At 35.9% G+C, this 21,046-nt stretch overlaps 1 protein-coding gene and 1 long non-coding RNA gene across 2 annotated transcripts; both read left to right on the top strand.

Annotated features, from left to right (window-relative positions):
- Positions 1–1,245: 1,245 nt before the first annotated feature.
- Positions 1,246–19,484, top strand: LOC100494633 (vitellogenin-A2). The gene is made up of 35 exons (XM_004913911.4): positions 1,246–1,327; positions 1,862–1,882; positions 1,986–2,137; positions 3,086–3,337; positions 3,445–3,606; positions 3,687–3,835; positions 4,042–4,192; positions 4,277–4,434; positions 4,562–4,727; positions 4,946–5,071; positions 5,575–5,793; positions 6,316–6,539; positions 6,645–6,742; positions 7,511–7,635; positions 8,175–8,276; positions 8,469–8,588; positions 8,678–8,867; positions 9,332–9,425; positions 10,044–10,229; positions 10,534–10,681; positions 10,781–11,006; positions 12,751–12,926; positions 13,120–13,674; positions 14,120–14,167; positions 14,263–14,352; positions 15,056–15,265; positions 15,347–15,489; positions 15,618–15,756; positions 15,982–16,117; positions 16,244–16,430; positions 16,657–16,751; positions 17,209–17,306; positions 17,432–17,591; positions 18,636–18,797; positions 19,206–19,484. The coding sequence occupies exons 1-35, from the start codon at positions 1,273–1,275 to the stop codon at positions 19,319–19,321; spliced, it is 5,439 nt and encodes a 1,812-aa protein (XP_004913968.3). The 5' UTR covers positions 1,246–1,272; the 3' UTR covers positions 19,322–19,484.
- On the top strand, positions 13,681–14,000 carry LOC116410415. Its single transcript, XR_004222376.1, has 2 exons — positions 13,681–13,915; positions 13,952–14,000. It is a non-coding gene; the product is annotated as an uncharacterized LOC116410415 (long non-coding RNA).
- Positions 19,485–21,046: the final 1,562 nt, after the last annotated feature.

The following is a 21,046-nucleotide window of genomic DNA, read 5'->3' on the forward strand; positions in this document are numbered from 1 at the left end:
AGAATTTGTCTTGCAATAAGTGCTGTTACTTACACAAGCGTAGCAGTTAGTTTCAGCGTTATTTCTGGCGAGTTGCAAGTTTTTGGGCACTCATTTAGGTTAACTGCATTATCTGCTATAAATCTTTTGGATTTTCTTTGGCACGATGGCAAATGGCCACATTAAGAAATAGTTTATATAAAATAGTGTTTATTAGCAATTTTTTAAATGTATTATTAAATATACTAATGGCCAATAAAGTAATGTCAGGAATAAATTATGTTCACATTATATTAATTCACTAATACATTTATAAGTATCATTCTTCCCCAGTGCAATCACTAATTTTCGCTGTTTAAAAAACTGACTTTACTCTCTCACACTGTACCATTTCTGGTTTTGTCTCATATAACCCACTCTTCAGCTGGTGATAAAAATTGGTGACAATTTTGTCTATATTGGTCAACAATTCTGGTGATAATCTTTTGTAAACTTTGAGATACAACTTCTGTAGCTTGAATGCAATAGTAGTCAATACTATATATAGTAGTAAATGGACACCTGTTTTTTTTTTTTAGAAAACGTAAGGTATAGAGATCCAAATTACAGAAAGATACCTTATCTGGAAACCTCCAGATCCATACCTGTATATTTACCTACAATGAAAACTTATGAATGTTTTCATTTAGAATTTTGTTGCAGTTAAGGCATAACTGGTAGTTAAAATGTGATGTAGGAATGCCCTATCACTCATGTAGCAGATGTTCTCCTCTATATAAAATTAAAATATATTGAATATAGGGGTGCAAGTTCCATTAGACTATAACACTTATAGCAGTAGACAATGAATTAGTTAAACTAAATTTGGACCAGAATCATTGATAAGACCCAAACTGCTAACTGGCATGTGTTTTGTATTCTTATCAATCAGATTACTGATGATGTGACCAGTCGCTGTGACCCAAACCAAGTTATCATGACCTTTTAGTTGGCTATGGTCTATGGGTAATTATTAACTATTGTTTTATTCAAAGAAAAACATATAATATTAAGCGATTATTTAAAATTTAAAAGTATTAAATTAAACAGTGCTATTTTACTTGATAAAGTGACCAAAGGTTTATTTTGTTGTTTAATTATGATTTTTTTTTTTGCAACAGATATGACCCAATAGCGTTGTACAAACATTTTTGGGTGGTTAGGTAAAAGTTTAATATTTACCAGCCCCAGGCACTTCTGTGTGCACATGCGCCAGATTTTTCTGTTATAAATACAGTGAAGAATCTCAAATTGATGTTCACCATCACCATGAGGGGAATCATACTAGCTCTGCTTCTCGCTCTAGCGGGTAAGTGTATCTAAACATAATATAACTGTATACATTTTGAACTGTCAGAATGTATAGCAAAATTTTATATAGCACAGTTATTAAAGAGAATGTCATATTAAATAACTGAAATATTTTGTATAGTTAGGGAAGTATATTACTTAGCACTATATAACATAAATACATATGCATACTCAGATTTTTATCTATCTACCTATTATCTATCTATTGTCTGTCTATCATCTATCCTCTCTCCAATCTTTACAGAGTATAGCGATCTATCTATTTTTTCTGTCTTTTCTTCTATTTGCCTTACTTGCAAACAAGTGAGTAATTTCAAAATCATCAGAAATATGAGAGTTTAAATGGAAATGCTTTGGGTGCTGAAAACATTACTGCCTCAAATTCTAAGGGTAATGGCAATGAATTTAAATGTTAAGATTCAAAGCTTCTTTTGCTGATATAGTAGTGTGTCCACCATTGCTAAATTTCCCAATTTATTGTTACTCAGATATAGTCTGCTAAGTCTAACAGTTGTTTATTTATTATCCACAGGAAGTGAGAAGTCACAATATGGTAAGCTTATGTTTGCATTTTAATATGAAAAAATATGTTATTGCTATTTATATAAATATATATATATAAACTTTTTGCCACCTTTTGCCACCATGTATTGCAGAACCATTTTTCAGTGAGAGCAAGACATATGTGTACAATTACGAAGGCCTTATTCTTAATGGAATCCCACAAAATGGATTGGCCCGGTCTGGTATTAAACTGAACTGCAAGGTTGAGATCAGTGGCTATGCCCAGAGGTCCTATCTGCTAAAGGTAAGTCATAAAAACAGTTAGGGGTATATTTATCATGCTGTGTAAAAAGTGGAGTAAAGCATCTGATTGGCTCCTATGAGCAACATCACCAATAATGTTTCACACAACCTTTTACACAGCATGATAAATATACCCCTTAGTCTCTTTAAGGTTCTGACTGCAGATGTGGTTGCACTGGTGCTCACTGTTTAGATTCCTCACATTCATTTTCAATTAATACAAATAAATGTCTCTCTATCATTTATATACTAATGTCAGTAGAAAAACATGAGGAGTATCCCAAATGTTTTTCAATACACTAGCTTTGTTCAAAGCCATTGCAATAAATAAAATGGCCGCATTTATATAATGATACTTTTATTAGAATGATAAGCGTTATTAGCACTGAGCCCTAAATGCATGTATAATAAATTAATATTAAAAAAAATATTCACCACCAATCATGCTCAAACACAATATGCCTCAGATATTGTCACTGTGGGTGTTGCACTACAGAGTGACACAATCACTGCAGTAACCTGTAAAATCAGTACAACTCTGAATCAGCTTATTGTCTGTGCTGTCTATTTTATATGAACCTGATGCTAATAGAAACTGCACAGCAGCATTGGAACAGGGTGGGAACACAGGGCCACTTTCAATAGCAAATACATAACCAGCTCAGTGGCCTGCCAGTGTTTTAAATTAATATCTTCTCCTACCTGGTAATTGACCTATATCCTCTTGCCTATCTATTCGATATATATAAACTGCTCCCAATAGCAGTATACCCCTTGGCTTGTCTCCCACACCTCCTTATCACTTTCAATATCCACAACTATATTATAAATGGAAGTTATCTGCTATGTTTTGCTATTTGCTATGAATTTGCAACATGTCAATAAAGACAGCCATCAAAATTCTACAATGATGAACATATATGGGTTATTGTTCCTTTTTTATTCTCAGATTCGCAATCCAGAAATAAAGGAATTCAATGGCTTGTGGCCCAAAGATCCATTCACTAGAGCCACTAAACTGAGCCAGATTCTTGCAGAGCAGCTGACAAGACCTGCAAAGTTTGAATATAAAAATGGGCAAGTTGGAAAGATCTTTGCAGCTGAAGATGTCTCAGAGACAGCACTTAACATCCAGAAAGGAATCCTGAACTTGCTTCAAGTTACTCTCAAGGCGTCCCAGGATGTGTATGATTTGCAGGAGGTTTGTGTTCTTTAAACTGATGACACGTCAATAATAGTGCAATTACAAAATCAACAACAGTGTTGCAACCGTAATAATTTGTATATCCCTTTTTCTTTTTCTTACAGGAATGCATTAGTGGTGTTTGTCATACAAAATATACAGTCCAACAAGACAAGAAAGCTGATAGACTGACTGTGATTAAATCTAGAGACTTTGACAACTGTCAGTCCAGAGTTGAAAAGAAAATTGGAGTTGCTTATATGGAAACTTGCAGCCAATGCCAAAAGGTAACATTTCCACTAGGTATTAACACAACATGCTCAAACTCTTGCAGTGCTCATTATACTGATGGAATTTCTCGTTACAGAGAGCACAAAATCTTCGTGGTTCTGCTACCTTCACCTACAAATTGCAGAACAAAGACCAAGGTGCCCTGATTGTAGAAGCCTCTGCCAAGCAAGTTTATCGCTACACCCCATACTATGAACTATATGGTGCTGCTGTTATGGAAGCAAGGTAGATTTATTTTTATTGCTCTCCATTGCTAGCCAGAGGTACTTACATTGTTTGACCTGTCATATGGTAGAAGAATATAGGAAATTTTCAGTTAATCAATTTTAACCTTCAGCAGCAACAGTAACATACTATGCTATTCTCCAATTTGTTAAATTTTTTGAATAACTTATACTATGTAGACCACTGAAAATGTTTTTGTTTTTCAGGCAGATACTTACTTTGGCCGAGACTAAAAGCAACAGAATTAGTGAATCTCAGATTCAGCTAACAAATCGTGGTGGATTAAATTATCATTTCTGGCAAGAAGAACATCAAATGCCATTCCAGTTACTGAAGACTAAGAATGCAGAGTCTCAGGTAGAGCCACTTATAAGTAAATTAGAGCATCATTAACATGTTGTTTGTTTCCATGACATGATTTTCACCTTCTCATATTATTAGGTTGTGGAAACTCTGCAACATCTGGTACAGAACAACCAAGATTTGGTTCATGGTGAGTCTACAAGCAAATTTTTACAGCTTGTCCAGCTTCTGAGAGCCACGAACCAGGAAAATATCCAGGCTATTTGGAAACAATTTTCCGACCGACCTCAGCACAGGTACATTATCATAAAATCTTTTGTTTAGACCTGTGCAATTGTCAAGGGGTGAGCAATATTTGGTGTCAGAAAAATCCAAACATGCATTTTACAACTCACAACAAAATCATATTTTTCTTTTGGACAGGCACTGGCTGCTAAATGCAATCCCTATGTCAGGATCAGTTGATGCATTAAAGTTTATTAAGCAGATGATTCATAACCAGGACTTGACTCACCAAGAAGCAGCCACAGCGATACTTATGGCCATGCATTACACAAAAGCCACTCAGCGTGTAATGGAAATAGCAGCTGTAAGTGCATCACTTTTTTTTAGAACTGAAACTTATGTCCACTGTCAATGTTTTCTGAATGAAACTTATTTCTATCATATTATGTATTACTTATAACTTTGCATTATTTGCCCTAATAACTACTTATTCCCATGGATAAAAGATGCCACTTTCCCTGATCTGTTCATTTATATTGTTAGTGACGGTTCTGTGCATTGCTATTTGTTTGTCCTTAACAGGATTTGGTGACAGATTCCAAAGTCCAGAATTTCCCTACTCTATATAAATCTGCAATGCTGGCCTATGGTTCTCTGGTTTACAAATATTGTGTTGATTCTCAATCATGCCCCGAAGCTGCATTACAGGTGAGTGATACATATTATTAATCAAATATACAAAAATAAACTAGGTGAAAATGATACAGAAATATTTAGAGCGAGTAGTCAGAGTTGATGAAAAAAAAAAACAAAAGTGATTTTTGTAAAAAGCTTTTCATTATTATCTCATTTCCCCACATTGACAGATCTTGTGCTCCACCTACACTGTAGAGTCTTCAGTTTCCATTAACAAAATCAACCTTTAGAGTGTTTGTGTTTTTATATTAATGGCTCATTATTTAAAACTCTCAACAATTTCTGAGTGCACAGAGATGAAGCTATTTCATTTATAGTTAGTTTTTTTGTAAGCAACTTTTTTGATAAATACTATTAATATATTTATTTCCCAAAAATAAGTTCTTAAACTTAATAAACATTCCATGTACCAGGTTCTTTGAGGCAGCATTAATTTTGTGTCATTTTATGGAATTTGAATAACAACTAATAGATTTTAAAAAGAAAGAAAATTATACATATATATTTTTTTATAGCCCCTTCATGAACTTGCTGCTGAAGCTGCCAGCAAGGGTCATCAGGAAGAGATCACTTTGGCCTTAAAAGCTATTGGAAATGCGGGCCAGCCTGCAAGTATTAAGCGACTACAGAAATTTATGCAAGTATTTTCCTCTGGTGCCTCCAGACTCCCTGTCAGGGTGCAGACTGATGCTGTGATGGCTCTCAGGAACATAGCCATAAAAGATCCCAGAAAAGTAAGTAAAGTATAATGCTTGTTTTGGGTCCATCTCTGGAACTCATATAGCTTTCATTTTTAATAGTTATGGTACTCCGACTGTTGTAAGAAAGAGTGACAGTAAAGGAGATATATTATAGCTGTTTTTGCTATATTATATTGGTATAGTAATAGGAATCCACTGTAAGACCATTCGACACACAGTCTTAACATGGCAATTTGTCAATGCAAATACTGATATTACAGTATTGTATATGTGTGTGTGTGTGTATGTGTGTGCATGTATATACCCAATGTAAATATATAGCTATAGCCACTAACTAAAATTGGGTCACTAACACAGATGCTAACTTGTACCACTGCAGTTAACCAGATGATTGCTTTCATTTTCTAGACCAACTAAAACTATTAACTGATTGGTTGCTGCTGGTAACTGTAGTGGTAACATTGCACACTTATTTATAGTGTATTAGCCAAACATAGTTTTACTGAGAAAAAAGAGCATTGTGCCATTTAGCATTTATTTTTCTCTTTTTCTGAGGTGCAAGAAGTTCTTCTTCAGATCTTCATGGACCGTGATGTTCACCCTGAAGTTCGAATGATTACATGTGTAGCACTCTTTGAGACCAATCCTGGAGTTGCTATTGTAACTGCTGTGGCTAATGCAGTATTGAGAGAGAGCAAAGACAACCTGCAGCTGGCTAGTTTCACATACTCACATATAAAATCACTATCAAAAAGTACTATGCCCGAGTTCCATAACCTGTAAGTAATAAGGAGAACACCAGCATGAACGTATGTAGAGTTTTATGTTAACTTGGGTTATAAATATATATTGCTTCTAACTTTTTATTTTTTATGTTCATTTAGAGCTTCAGCTTGCAGAGTAGCCTTAAATATTCTGAATCCAGTCTTTGACCAGCTGAGCTTCCGCTATAGCAAAGCCTTCCATGTTGACACCTACAACTGTGAGTAAAATATTCAGTTTATTCAGCAAATGTCGAAACAAAGGATGCAGAAGCAGAAAATACAACCAAAAGGCAATTGTATCTTATTATTTGTCTTTAGGAAATAGTAAAAGGGCAAATGTAAAATGTCATGTTATTGGAGTACTTCCATAACACTGCAAAACAGGGCTATGGAAGCATACAGGGAAATGATCCTGATAGGAAGCTTTGAAGGCAGCCCCACTCTGGTAAAAGGGAACAGAGAAATTTAGGGCAACTTCTTCAACAAGAAAGTAAGGCCAAAGCCAAAGCTTACTCTGCAAAAACATTTTTAAAATAATAATAATTGTAACTCAGAAGTAGTAACCCATAGCAATTCTATCAGCAGGTAGACTTAGTTATCACGTGTTTAACATCTTACAGGTTGATATGGATTATTGCTACTAGGTAATCTTAGTGCCTTTTATTACATATGGAGGCACCTCCCCCCATAGTATATCAGTATATCGATCACCCTAGATATCTGCAGAATGTTGTGCTATTTCATATATTTATATACTGCAAAATTAGAAACCAGATGAAGCACCATTACAGTGTTTATTTTGATCCCTTTCTCTTGAAACAACACAATTTCAATGGCAAATGTCCTGTACAATCTTGGTTGTACTTTTAAACGGTCTAAGCTCGTTACAAAGTTATTTTTGCTGCCATCTTTGTTTAGTATGACATATGCACGCATAAAATTACTTTTAGACTAATAGCTAAAATTATTATTTTTTTCTCCCACAGACCCTATGATGGGTGGACTGGCTTTAAATGTATTTTTTATAAATAGCCCAAGGACAGCAATCCCTATGTTTGCACTTGTTAAGGTCCGAGGAAGCTTTGCTGGTGCTTCATCTGATATTTTGGAGGTAATGTTGATAACACTGTTGAACAAAATCTCTAGTGCATCACTTCATAAATCAAAGATGAAGAATTGTTTTAAAATTGTATAGTAAATGAAAATTGGTTAAAGACAAATATATCAATTTGACCACCAATGATAGCTGCCATTAATTCATATCAGCAGTGTTTTGTTTGCATCATTTGAAAATGTGTCTTCTTTTAAGACAAAAACATTTGTTGCAATTTTACATTAATTTCTTCTGAGGATATGCATTTCGTTATGTCAATTTGTATTTGACTTCAGGGTTAAGAAGTTAACAATTAAATACCCTATTATTAGTATTTTCTGGATAGTGTTGCCTTCTAATAATGCATTTAAGGTTCCTTAATTTTATTATTATTTAGGGCCAGTTTCACCAGAATCTTGGCATGCTAGGTGAAGCAACAGTTAGAAAGAATTATTAATTTACTTAATTTTAAAACAATTAATGTATATGGTTTTGATTCATGACAATTAATGTTTTGCTTCAACAAAATCCAGTAAAATGAAAATACTTTTTTACAGTTTGCTGTAAGGGCAGAAGGACTCCAAGAGGTCATAAGGAAACAAAACATTCAGTTTTCTGAGTATTCCATGCGTAAAAAGATTGTGAAAATTCTCAAAGCTGTGAGTTGTTTTTTGTTCTTTTAAGTAGGTGGTTTACAAACACTATACATTCTGGGCAGCTTCATCCCTTTAAAAAAGCTCTCCTGTGGTTGCACTCATGAGCCCCCACTGGCTTTGCCTTGTGAAACTGAATTTATTTCTCTCTATTCAAGAACTTACCTTGACTATGAAATATTGAATTATATCTTTTAGATGCTGGCTTATAAAGAAGCACCTGCTAACGTGCCTTTGGTTTCAGCAAGTATTAAAATTTTGGGTCAAGAAGTCACCTTTAATCAGGCCACCAGAGATACCATCCAAAATGCAGTGAAGGTGACTACAATGATTTCTTGCTTTCTTCATGTTTACGTATGAAAGTTTTTATGGAGCATTAACACAATGAATGGCATTGCTTCCTTTAGTTACTGAATGAACCAGCTGATAGGCACACAGTGGTTAAAAAAGTCCTGAACAGGCTTCTCAGTGGAGCTACTGGACAATGGTCCCACCCTATGCTGGTTGCAGAAGCTCGATATATTATTCCAACCTGCGTTGGTTTTCCACTGGAAATCGCTACACACACTGCTGCTGTGGCAAATGCTGCTATAAATGGTAAGGCATTAATTAAAATTGTCTAAAATTAGATCTGTAGATCCACGGTCATGAGACTGTTAATTTCTTGATAATGGTTGTCTTCTATAAATAAATGATATTAAATACAGTGGGAAAACCATGAGAATATATATGTGCAGCTTTATGGATCGCTGGCCATCCTACAGTTATTTACTAACATCAGGCAAATTTTCCACAGAGCAGAGTGAGAGATTTGCTTTTATTATTCTACCTTCAGTAGACTGATTTAAGTTATGTGTCATTATGGCTTGACCCAACCCAAGCCACACATCAGTCCCATCACATCATACTAAGCTGTTGTTATTTATTGTCACTTCCTTATTATTTAAATTCATATACTGGTGATATAGTTTACTGGTAACTTTGCATTTATACCAGTAATATTTTACAATTTTTTCTTATCTATTTCCAATGTACATAACTTTTTTTTTATTTATTTCCAGCTGATATGAAAGTGACACCTTCCCCATCAAATGATTTTAGCCTCAGTCAGCTGCTCGAATCAAACATACAGCTTCACACAGACATGTCTCCAAGGTTTGTAATCCTTTTTAAAACCATGTAAGGAATTGATAGTAGGTGCATATAGGTAAGTCTACTTCACTTGTGAAAGTTTTTAGAACATTTTAACATAATGTTCTTTTGAAATTTCTCTTTGCTTTAACTGTACATTAGTGTTTTACAACTATCATTTCCCAAAGCAATACTGAGCAAGTTACCTGAAGGCTGGAGAAGATTTTAGCATTGTAGAAATCAAATGAATTCAGTTTCTAAATGTCACTTACCCCACCTAGTGGTAGACATGAGAACAGCATCCAATCAGGAGAAAACTTGACTTAGGTCATATTGATAGTATACCGAGTAGTAGAACTAATAGCTTATCGAAAAGCAGTTCTATTGTGAAGTGCTGGCCTCTTCTGAAAGTGCAGAATCAGGCACAAAAATACATTTGTTGGTTCAAAAATAAATTTGCAATGTAAAAAGTGAAACTGTAATTCAAATAAAAATCGTAACAGAATATCTTTAAGAATAACTGCATTTTATTTATAATTAGAACTATTATTTTAAGTTCTATAATGTTGCTCTTAAATGCTATTTAAATGGCATCCTAAATATTATTTTAAACATGTAAAATGTTTGTGCTGTTCATTTCAGTGTTTTGATTCATACTGTGGACACAATGGGAGTGAATACACCTGTGATTCAGAGTGGACTTGAATATCATGGCAAATTCAGGCTTCAAGCCCCTGCAAAATTAACTGCAAAATTAGACATGCATGGAAAGAATTTCAAAATTGAGACTCCACCTTGCCAGAGAGAGGTTGAACTTCTAACAGCAAGGTACTGGTTTTTGGCAATTACCTTTATCAATACTAGTTGATTTTTAAAAATATATTTTTTTTAGATAATATTCAATAGTGTGGGGCAGGATGATGGGGTTATCATTTTGCTGTGGTGGGATGTTTTTAAAGTTCAGCATAACTGCATCAACTGAGAAAAAAAATCTAAATTCTTTGAATTCTTTAGGATTCCCCATTTTATATTTTTGGGAATTTACACCATTATTTTATGGGGTAAAGAAAATGCCCACAAAATGAAACATGGTTTGAAAAACTTATCTCAACATCTCTTAAATTTACCAAAGGCATCAAATGTTTGCTGTGACAAGAAATGTGGGACAACTCGATTCAGAGAAGAGAATGCAAGTGGTGCCAAAACAACACGGTCCATCTACCCTGGAGCAACACTTTGAGAAATCTGGTAGAACTTCAGCAGAATCAGCCAGCATGATGGTACGTATTTTAAACAAAGCAAAGTAAAGGAAGACTGTCAAGACTGATAACATGAAATGAAAGAAAGGAAAGTCTAAAACAATACTATTGACTTTATAGGAAGTGTCATCAGAAATGGGATTAAGGAAGAATGCCTACTCAGTGGGAGGAGCAGAATACCAGCGCATACCCAATAATGTTGAATCCTTTCATTATTGCTTGCGATTTTCTAAACTGAACATTAATGCCTGTCTTCAGTCCAAATTAAACACCGCACAGGGCGACAGACGATCCTTCCTATATGACTACATTGGGGAACATGAGACAAAAATTTTTATCAAACCAAGTAGGTGATTTTTACATTTGGCAAACATACCTAATTTATGTATAACGTATATATATATATATATACAGGTCCTTTTCAAAAAATTAGCATATTGTGATAAAGTTCATTATTTTCTGTAATGTACTGATAAACATTAGACTTTCATATATTTTAGATTCATTACACACAACTGAAGTAGTTCAAGCCTTTTCTTGTTTTAATATTGATGATTGTGGCATACAGCTCATGAAAACCCAAAATTCCTATCTCAAAAAATTAGCATATTTCATCCGACCAATAAAAGAAAAGTGTTTTTAATACAAAAAAAGTCAACCTTCAAATAATTATGTTCAGTTATGCACTCAATACTTGGTCGGGAATCCTTTTGCAGAAATGACTGCTTCAATGTGGCGTGGCATGGAGGCAATCAGCCTGTGGCATGCTCAGGTGTTATGGAGGCCCAGGATGCTTCAATAGCGGCCTTAAGCTCATCCAGAGTGTTGGGTCTTGTGTCTCTCAACTTTCTCTTCACAATATCCCACAGATTCTCTATGGGGTTCAGGTCAGGAGAGTTGGCAGGCCAATTGAGCACAGTAATACCATGGTCAGTAAACCATTTACCAGTGGTTTTGGCACTGTGAGCAGGTGCCAGGTTGTGCTGAAAAATGAAATCTTCATCTCCATAAAGCTTTTCAGCAGATGGAAGCATGAAGTGCTCCAGAATCTCCTGATAGCTAGCTGCATTGACCCTGCCCTTGATAAAACACAGTGGACCAACACCAGCAGCTGACATGGCACCCCAGACCATCACTGACTGTGGGTACTTGACACTGGACTTCAGGCATTTTGGTATTTCCCTCTCCCCAGTCTTCCTCCAGACTCTGGCACCTTGATTTCCGAATGACATACTTTGGACCACTGAGCAACAGTCCAGTGCTGCTTCTCTGTAGCCCAGGTCAGGCGCTTCTGCCGCTGTTTCTGGTTCAAAAGTGGCTTGACCTGGGGAATACAGCACCTGTAGCCCATTTCCTGCACGCGCCTGTACACGGTGGCTCTGGATGTTTCTACTCCAGACTCAGTCCACTGCTTCCGCAGGTCCCCCAAGGTCAGGAATCGGTCCTTCTCCACAATCTTCCTCAGGGCCCGGTCACCTCTTCTTGTTGTGCAGCATTTTCTGCCACACTTTTTCCTTCCCACAGACTTCCCACTAAGGTGCCTTGATACAGCACTCTGGGAACAGCCTATTCGTTCAGAAATTTCTTTCTGTGTCTTACCCTCTTGCTTGAGGGTGTCAATGATGGCCTTCTGGACAGCAGTCAGGTTGGCAGTCTTACCCATGATTGCGGTTTTGAGTAATGAACCAGGCTGGGAGTTTCTAAAAGCCTCAGGAATCTTTTTAAGGTTTTTAGAGTTAATTAGTTGATTCAGATGATTAGGTTAATAGCTCATTTAGAGAACCTTTTCATGATATGCTAATTTTTTGAGATAGGAATTTTGGGTTTTCATGAGCTGTATGCCACAATCATCAATATTAAAACAAGAAAAGGCTTGGACTACTTCAGTTGTGTGTAATGAATCTAAAATATATGAAAGTCTAATGTTTATCAGTACATTACAGAAAATAATGAACTTTATCACAATATGCTAATTTTTTGAAAAGGACCTGTATATATATATATATCTCAATCCAAGATTGATGATTATTTTCTATATATATATATATATATATATATGTATATGACAATTTCTGCATATGTGTTACCAGCTCAAAATGATGCAGCCATTGAAAAACTGCAGCTGGAGATTACAGCTGGGCCTGGAGCATCCTCAAAACTAATGGCTTTGGCAGAAGTGGAAAAGACAGAAGGAGAACAGTTGGATGAATCAGCGGTGCAAAAGAGGCTAAAGATCATTCTTGGAATCAATGAGGATGAGTATAGTGTAAGTCCTTTTTAGTATAATGTTCTAGAGAAGAAATTAAATTTATAATTTTCATGTGCTCATACTCAGGAGACAGATAAAACAACGTAAACTACTAATGTAAACTACTACTAATTAAAAAATGGGTTCATAAAATAACTTTATGGATTTAAATATGAAATGCATCTTACTTTCCAACATGTTTATTTTATAGGCAAGAAATAAGAGTTTAGTTGGAAAGAAAAGGAAAGTTAAGAAGACTAAAGATGCAGCAGAAACTGAGGTTGTTGAGGCTAAACAAAACTGGAAGCAATCCTCATCTAGTTCCTCGTCATCCTCATCGTCATCCTCCTCATCATCCTCCTCTTCCTCATCCTCTTCCTCATCCTCATCTTCATCATCATCCTCATCATCATCATCATCACCTCAGAGAAACAGCAGACATAGGGGTAGTAAAGTTGACTTACTCTCCCGTGTGTCACAGCAGGCAAAGAACAAAGACACACATGCTCAAACTGGCCGTAATAAGCATAGAGACAGCAGCAGCAGTGAGAGCAGCAGCAGTGGGAGCAGCAGCAGTGAAAGCAGCAGCAGCAGTAGCAGCAGCAGCAGTAGTAGCAGCAGCAGTGAAAGCAGCAGCAGCAGCAGTGAAAGCAATCGTAGACATGGCAAGAGTGGGAAACATCAACAGAGCTCTAAACAGCAAACACATCGGAATAAACAGAATCAGCAGAAGCATCATGGCAGGCACTATGAGGACATGTCACAGGTATGTTATGCAAATACATATTTGTACTTTGAAAAATTGCATTCTCTGTATTTGTAACTAGTTAAAGTGTGTACTAGTATTACCCATTATCAATGACAAACCAGTTCTTACCAACCACTAATCCACTGGTCCCTTAACCAAGACCCTCCCTATGTGTGCTTCTTTAGTGGAGCAGAAAGGTAAGGTATGGCATTTTTTGCTGGGCTGGGCAAAAATGTTGTGCCTTTACCATTTTGCTGAGGTAACAGCAATGTTGTGCCTTTACCATTTTGCTGAGGTAACAGCAATGTTGTGCCTTTACCATTTTGCAGACACTGGTAATTGTTTTTGTACTGTTAAGAAGTTATTGCATATTGCTGGTGTATTTTACTGTATACCTGTAGCACCTTACTTGTAACTCTTCCTTTGTCCTTTTTAATTTTTCTTCTTTTCTTTTTTTTTGTAGATGCCTCCTGAATTGTATAAATTGCGATTCCAACGACCATACAAACAAGTAAGGTTTAAAATGTATTTAGTCATGCAAATTTACAATACTGTTATAAGCATTTGCAGGTTGAGATCTCATTCTGACCCTATTACTGTCTGCAGCAATACAAAGGCATGTCAAGTCAGTCTTCAGAAAGCAGTAGCTCCAGCTCTTCAAGCAGCAGCAGTGAATCAGCCAGATCCCCACATCATGTAAGTAAGAAGTGGGGTATCTCTTTAGTACATGTATGGTCTACTTTAACAGGAATCACAGTATATGAGTTTGGGCTGCAGCTATTATCGCATAAAATCTCACTATATATGTTGTATTATAGTTTAATGTAAGCTGTATTTTTACAGATAACCCACAAAAACGAAAATTATCAGTACTTTTGTAAAACAGCTTCCTCATACTGTTGGGAGCAAAGGGCCTTCCAAAGTTTCTCCTAGCTATTTCATTTGACATTTATATATGTGGAAAAGGTTTTAATGGTGCATTGTATTTCAACATAGTGCACATGATGACTTACTACAATGGAACAAGGGGTATTGTTGCATAGTATTGAGGTAGATATACAGTTAAAGCCGGCTCTGCCTGTACAAGTATGAGATCTGTTATTCAGAAACCATTATTCAGAAAGATCTGAATTATGGAATTAGCATCTTTATTAGACTAGATTTTAATCAAATAATTCAAATTCCCCTTTTGTCAGGTCCTGAGCATTCTGGATGACAGGTCCCATACCTATATTATGATGCACATATTTGGAGTACAGTGATAGTACAAGGGGCAATAAATACCTATTGCAATATAAAAGTGAAGTATTATTACTCTTGAATACAATTGGTGGGTGCTGAAGTGTTTTGTTTATAATACTAGATGAAAACTTGCTTTAAATAGTTATTTCACTCCTAGAACAAGTTCCTTGGTGACAAAAAACCTCCTACTGTTGTCATCACCGCTCAAGCTGTGAGAAATGATAATGCCAAACAAGGGTACCAGGTCATTCTCTACACAGACTACACTTCAAGACCCAAGATGCAAGCCTATGTGGTAGACATTACTGGAAAGAGCAGGTGGAGAGCTTGTGCTGCAGCTTATGTCAGAAATCCATATGAAGCTCAGGTAAAAAAACCTTACAATACTTTCTACAAACACTATGTAACATGAAAATAATCATTAATGATTATTCTATTTCTTATTTAGGCTGAACTGAAATGGGGTCAGAACTGCAAGCAGTACAAAATGGAAGTCGTGGCCCAGACTGGAATCTTTGGAAATCAGCCTGCACTAAGACTTAAAGTGAACTGGCCCAGAATTCCATCCAAACTGAAATCATTAGGCCAACAGTAAGTTCAGTTCCAGTTATTTTTTGTAGGAGAGCAAATACATGTTTATACTATTTAAGTGCCATGTATATATAACTGTCCCAAGAAACTGGTGTATATATTATAAACGATGTATAATTTTATTCCAGGGTAGCTGAGTTTTTGCCAGGAACAGCTTACATGATGGGCTTCAACACCAAATTCCAAAGAAACCCATCTAAACAAGCAAAGATAGTCTTTTCTCTCAGCTCACCGAGGACTATGAATGCTGTCATACAAGTGCCATGGGTAAGTGCATTAAAGAAGAGTGAGAAGCCATTCAAAAGCAGAAAAAATGAGAACAACTACTACTGTAGTGAAGAGTATTTGCGGTGCATGAGTCCTAGTGACAAACCACTTAGCTCACATGCAAGCAAGAATATAAGATTTTCCATAGAGCTGATTTTTCAACTGAGATGTAAAATTTTTCAGTATGTAAAATGATTTCTTATGTCTTTGTATTCTGATTCACAGGCAACATGCTATTATCAGGCCATAAACATTCCTTTTGCAGTCACGGCAGCTTATCATCTGCACTCAGCTGATATTCAAGCCCCTACCTGGAGTATTTTTGCTGACACATATAGTTCACTGGTGGACAGACTCAGTGGTCAGTATGAATTCTTTGAGGAACCTTTAGATTTTAAGCAATAATCTGATAGCAGTGTATATCTCCACTAGAAAAAAATGTATATATTGTCTGGAAACAATGACATATTTCCTCCTTACTTTCTAGGAGAATGTACAATGTCCAATGACCAAATAAAAACCTTCAATGAAGTCAAATTTAACTACACTCTGCCTGGAAGTTGCTTCCATGTTTTGGCTCAGGACTGCAGCCCTGAACTAAAGTTCTTAGTGATGGCCAAGAAATCTCCAGGGTCCTCTGAAATGAGAGACATTAATATCAAACTTGCCGACTAGTGAGTTCTTTATTATATTACATTAATACAATGTATTTCTGGTTATGCAGATGACATTTTCATTTCCAGAATCTGTTTCATTAAGCAATGAAATCTAAATGGATAGAAAAATTTTAAACTAAAAGTAATCCATTTGAAAGGTTTACCTTAATAGATGAATATCTTTTGTCAAACTTTGTCATGGCATATCATCAACGAACTTTCAATGAAATAATTTTGTTTACAGTGACATCGACATGTACACATCATCAGAAGAAATCAGATTAAAGGTTAATGGTCTTGAAGTGCCAATGGAGAAGTTACCATACATTGCAAGCAAAGGTAAGGGAATTTAGTACATACTCATAAAAGAATGTGCAAAACTTGTGGATATTGGGGATATAGCAAAAGTAATGCAACACTTAAATTATGTTACAGATATGGGATCCATTAGCTGGAAACCCATTATGCAAAAAGTCAGAATTATGGGAAGGCCGTCTTCCACAGACTCTATTTTTTTAAATGTATTTTCTCAATAATGATAAAACAGTGCCTTGATATAATTAATCCCTACTGGAGGCAAAACAATCTTATTGGGTTTAATTAATGTTTAAATGTTTTAGTAGTCTTAATATATGGAGATCCAAATCAGGGAAAGACCCCTTTATCTGGAAAACCCCAGCTCCCTGGATAACTGCAAACACTTAACTGACCTGTTTCACCAAATAACTTAGCTCTGCCCTATTGTTCCCTTTTTGTAAGAACTTTTTTTAGACATGATTGTAATCTTTTTTTTCAGACCCAGCTGTGGAGATAAAAATGGAAGAAGGTGCTTTTATTTTATCAGCACCAGTTTTTGGTGTTGAGCAACTTTATTACAACGGCAAATCAACCAAGGTACTATAATACACAAACACACATACATTAGAAGTAATATTTATAAAGGTGTGTAAAATGGTTGTGTAGGCATAAAACACTCAATCAACTCATAAACAAGCTCATTATGGTCTTTGTTTCTGCAGGTTAGAACAGCAGTATGGATGAGAGGAAGCACCTGTGGCATTTGCGGCCGACATGATGATGAGACAGAGCGAGAGTATCAGATGCCAGATGGATATACTGCAAGAGATGAGAACAGTTTTACTCACTCCTGGATTTTCCCAGAGGAACCATGCTCCGGAAGTAATTCAAAAAACTTACTTTTTTCCAATACAATTTAGTCATTTCACAGATTTACAGTGGCTTGCACCAAGAGCCTCATTGACATTAACAGGCACAAAGGCATTGGTGATAGGTGCAAATAACACTTAGATTTAAATGCTTTGTGCATGGGGTTTTTCAATTCATATAAATGCTTGTTTTTGAGCCTAGTGGTTCCCCCTAATTATTTTTAAGTATGCAGATAAATCACTTTTCCTGTAACAAATTCTTTATATTTCAATAGAAAATATAAAGAATTTGTTACAGATTTTTCATTTTATGAAGATTTACAGAAGGGAACAGATAGTTAGTTGTACATTTCCGTTTATACAGATTTGCCAACAAGTTTTGTAGTGTTACATTTACTTAATATATTCAATCTGTGCGTATACCACACAATCTTTCCCATGCATCTGTTAACTTACAAGTGTTAGGATAGATAGGTATTGCAAGGGAAGGGAAAAAGGAAAAAGGAGGGGGGGAGAGGAGGGTAGGGTAAGTTAACGGGGTAAGGGTAGTAGGAGAGATTAAGGATTGAGGGTGGGGAAGTTTATAACTGGGAAAAAATGTGTAGAAAAACATTCTAAAATGTGCCACCTAATTGCTGCATCATATTTATTCCTTTTACATTGTCCATCTAGTACACAAAATAGTATTTATTCACTTTAATAGGTTAATGCTGAGTTACTAAAACCATTCGGGTATCGATATTGGATCCAAGGGTCCCAGACCTTTACGAATTGTTTCTGTCTGTCTAGTACTATGCTAGTCAGTTTTTCCATGATTAAGACTGTATCTGTTCTTGTTTTCACTTCTGCAAAGCATAGATGGGGGGATAACCAAGCCTTTGCTATCACTTGTTTTGCTGCTGTAAATATGTGTGTAATTAAAGTTTGTTGTGCTTTAGTAATTGTATCAATTGACTTATTTAGGATGGCCTCCTCTGGTCGTTTAGGAATATTGATTTGTAACACTGTATAAATCAGGTGGTAAAGTAACAAGTTCTTTAATTGTTTTCTATTTCAGCTTGCAAGCTGCAGCACACTTCAGTGAAACTTGAGAGAACAGTCCACATTGATGATCAGGAATCCAAATGTTACTCTGTCCGGCCAGTTCTACGTTGTGCGAAAGGCTGCTCACCAACCAGTGTTACCCCAGTCACTGTTGGCTTCCACTGTCTTCCTGCTGGTAGGTATCCACTTCCACCAACATCAACTTGAGCAAAGTTGTCTTCTGTTTCAAACCCATTTCCATTTATGCTCTACTGTTAGACCATATTGCTACCAGACCATAGCCTATGCATTAGTTTTGATACTCCTTCTAAGTTGTATTGCCTGTAATTATACTAAAAACATGATATGTAAAGTCTCTTTGACTAATTATTTCCCATAGATTTTTGCCTTAAACCTTGTGAAGCAGGTATGGTTTATGAGTTACCCTGCAAAGATGTTCAACCAAGGTGTAGTCTTTAGTTCCCTAAAATTTATATTGGTTTGGTCTGCCAGTAAATGTTTATGGTGTGTCATAACATGAACATTTATGTTATTTGTTTTTATAGTATGATCAAAGGTACTAACTTTTACCTGTTTCACACAGATGCCTCTACAGATTTGGTGGAAAGTCAGAACATAATGGGCAAGACTGAAGATCTGACTGAGACAGTAGATGCTCACACAGCATGCTCCTGTGAAGCACTGAAATGTGCAGTATGAACCACCCATACCCACATAACAGCAAGCAGTTAACAATATCTTTATATCAAATGAATGAACTGTAATATCATAGATGATAAACTGATCTCACTTTCAAACCAAATGTATATTACCATATTATAAACAATTCAATTTTAAATAAATATTTGCATCCACAAAACAATTACTTTCTCCTTGATATTATTTACTGCTATATGAAATGGTTTGGAAACATCTGAAATATTTTATCACTTCAAAAAATCATGTACGCCACCATTTTTTTCTCTCTGTAATGAAACTGGTCACAGCTGGGTGCAAACAAACCCTGTTGGCTATAGGTAACATTATTTAACATTGTATTTTACATTTACAATGTGTTTGTCCATTAGTTAGGAAATTTGGTTATTTGGTTATGGGTCTATAATATTTGTCTTTATATATTATATTAATATAAAAGAATTATTGTAACTGGACTTTTTTTTTAGAAATGTTTATTAGTTTGCATCAGTTTGCTGATAAATCATTTCAAAATCATATAATAGCCATAAAAAGTCCATATGGTTAAAATATAAATCCATACATAAAAAAATCCATATGCCTGTATGTTTTTAAAATGTGAGTTCCAAAGGAAATTCACATAGACAAGAGTAGAACATTGTCCACCCAAGATGGAGTCCGCCTTAAGAACTCCATCTTGGATTTTCTGTTTAAGGATTCTTTCTATTACAAACAACAGGGGACAGCAATGCGATCTAAATCTGGGATTTGATATGCAAACATACTTTGTATTGTAAAAATTAATTTCTTTTATTCAAGCCATACAACACGCATGACACAACATTTATTTATTCATTTCTCTCGCAGTTTGCAGCAATGATAATGATGACACTTTGTAATATGCCTATGAGTAATAGTCACAAGAACAAGAGTATAGGGAATAGTCAGCACAAAAACTAGCAGATACTGTATGATGCAGAAGATTTTGGAACAGGGAACTGCTGGGATGCTGATACTGCAACAGGCAGCTGTAGAAAGCTAGCACTAAAAGATGTGATGATGAAAGTTGGATGGGGATTTATTGGAAGATTACCCGCCACCAACAGAGGTAATTCTAACTGCTTTGGCACAAGTGTGTTCACATGGTATTACCCTAAGACTTACAATACTAAAGATGTATTGAGGAGCCTTCATTGCCTTCCAGCAGAAGGAAGGCAATGTTAGTAGCCTGATCCCAAGGTAGGATACTTACTGCAGTAAAGGATATTGATGTTTACAAATTACTTATTAGAACATAGCACATTGGAACAATGGCTACGGATGCAAAGCAAACAGATTTTTCAAGCACCCGCGCCAACACTATAGTTCTGGGTGCAGGCAAGGTAGAAGGCTGATACCAGCAAAGGGGCTGATTCTCTCTCTTTTTCCATGGGCGGAGAATCAGTACCATGTGGCATCAGCCTTAATTCCAAAGGCATATTGTTTAACATGACTGACAAATGCCTTTGTTTAAGTTGTGTGGGCATTTTGATCTAATTGTTATCCTCAGGTGATCACATTCTTGGACTCTGCCTTTGCAAGCTTATCTATGGGGCTCTTTTGCACGAGTCCACGCACATATGGGGAATGTTTACTAAGACTGGAGATAAATATCACTGGCGATGTTGCCTGTAGCAACAAAACAGATCTTTGCTTTTGATTTTTAACATGTAGATTATCTCCAATCTAAATAAACACGCCCCCTAAGGG

Source organism: Xenopus tropicalis, chromosome 4 (genome assembly GCF_000004195.4).
Source record: "Xenopus tropicalis strain Nigerian chromosome 4, UCB_Xtro_10.0, whole genome shotgun sequence".
In the NCBI taxonomy this organism is placed as follows: Eukaryota; Metazoa; Chordata; class Amphibia; order Anura; family Pipidae; genus Xenopus; species Xenopus tropicalis.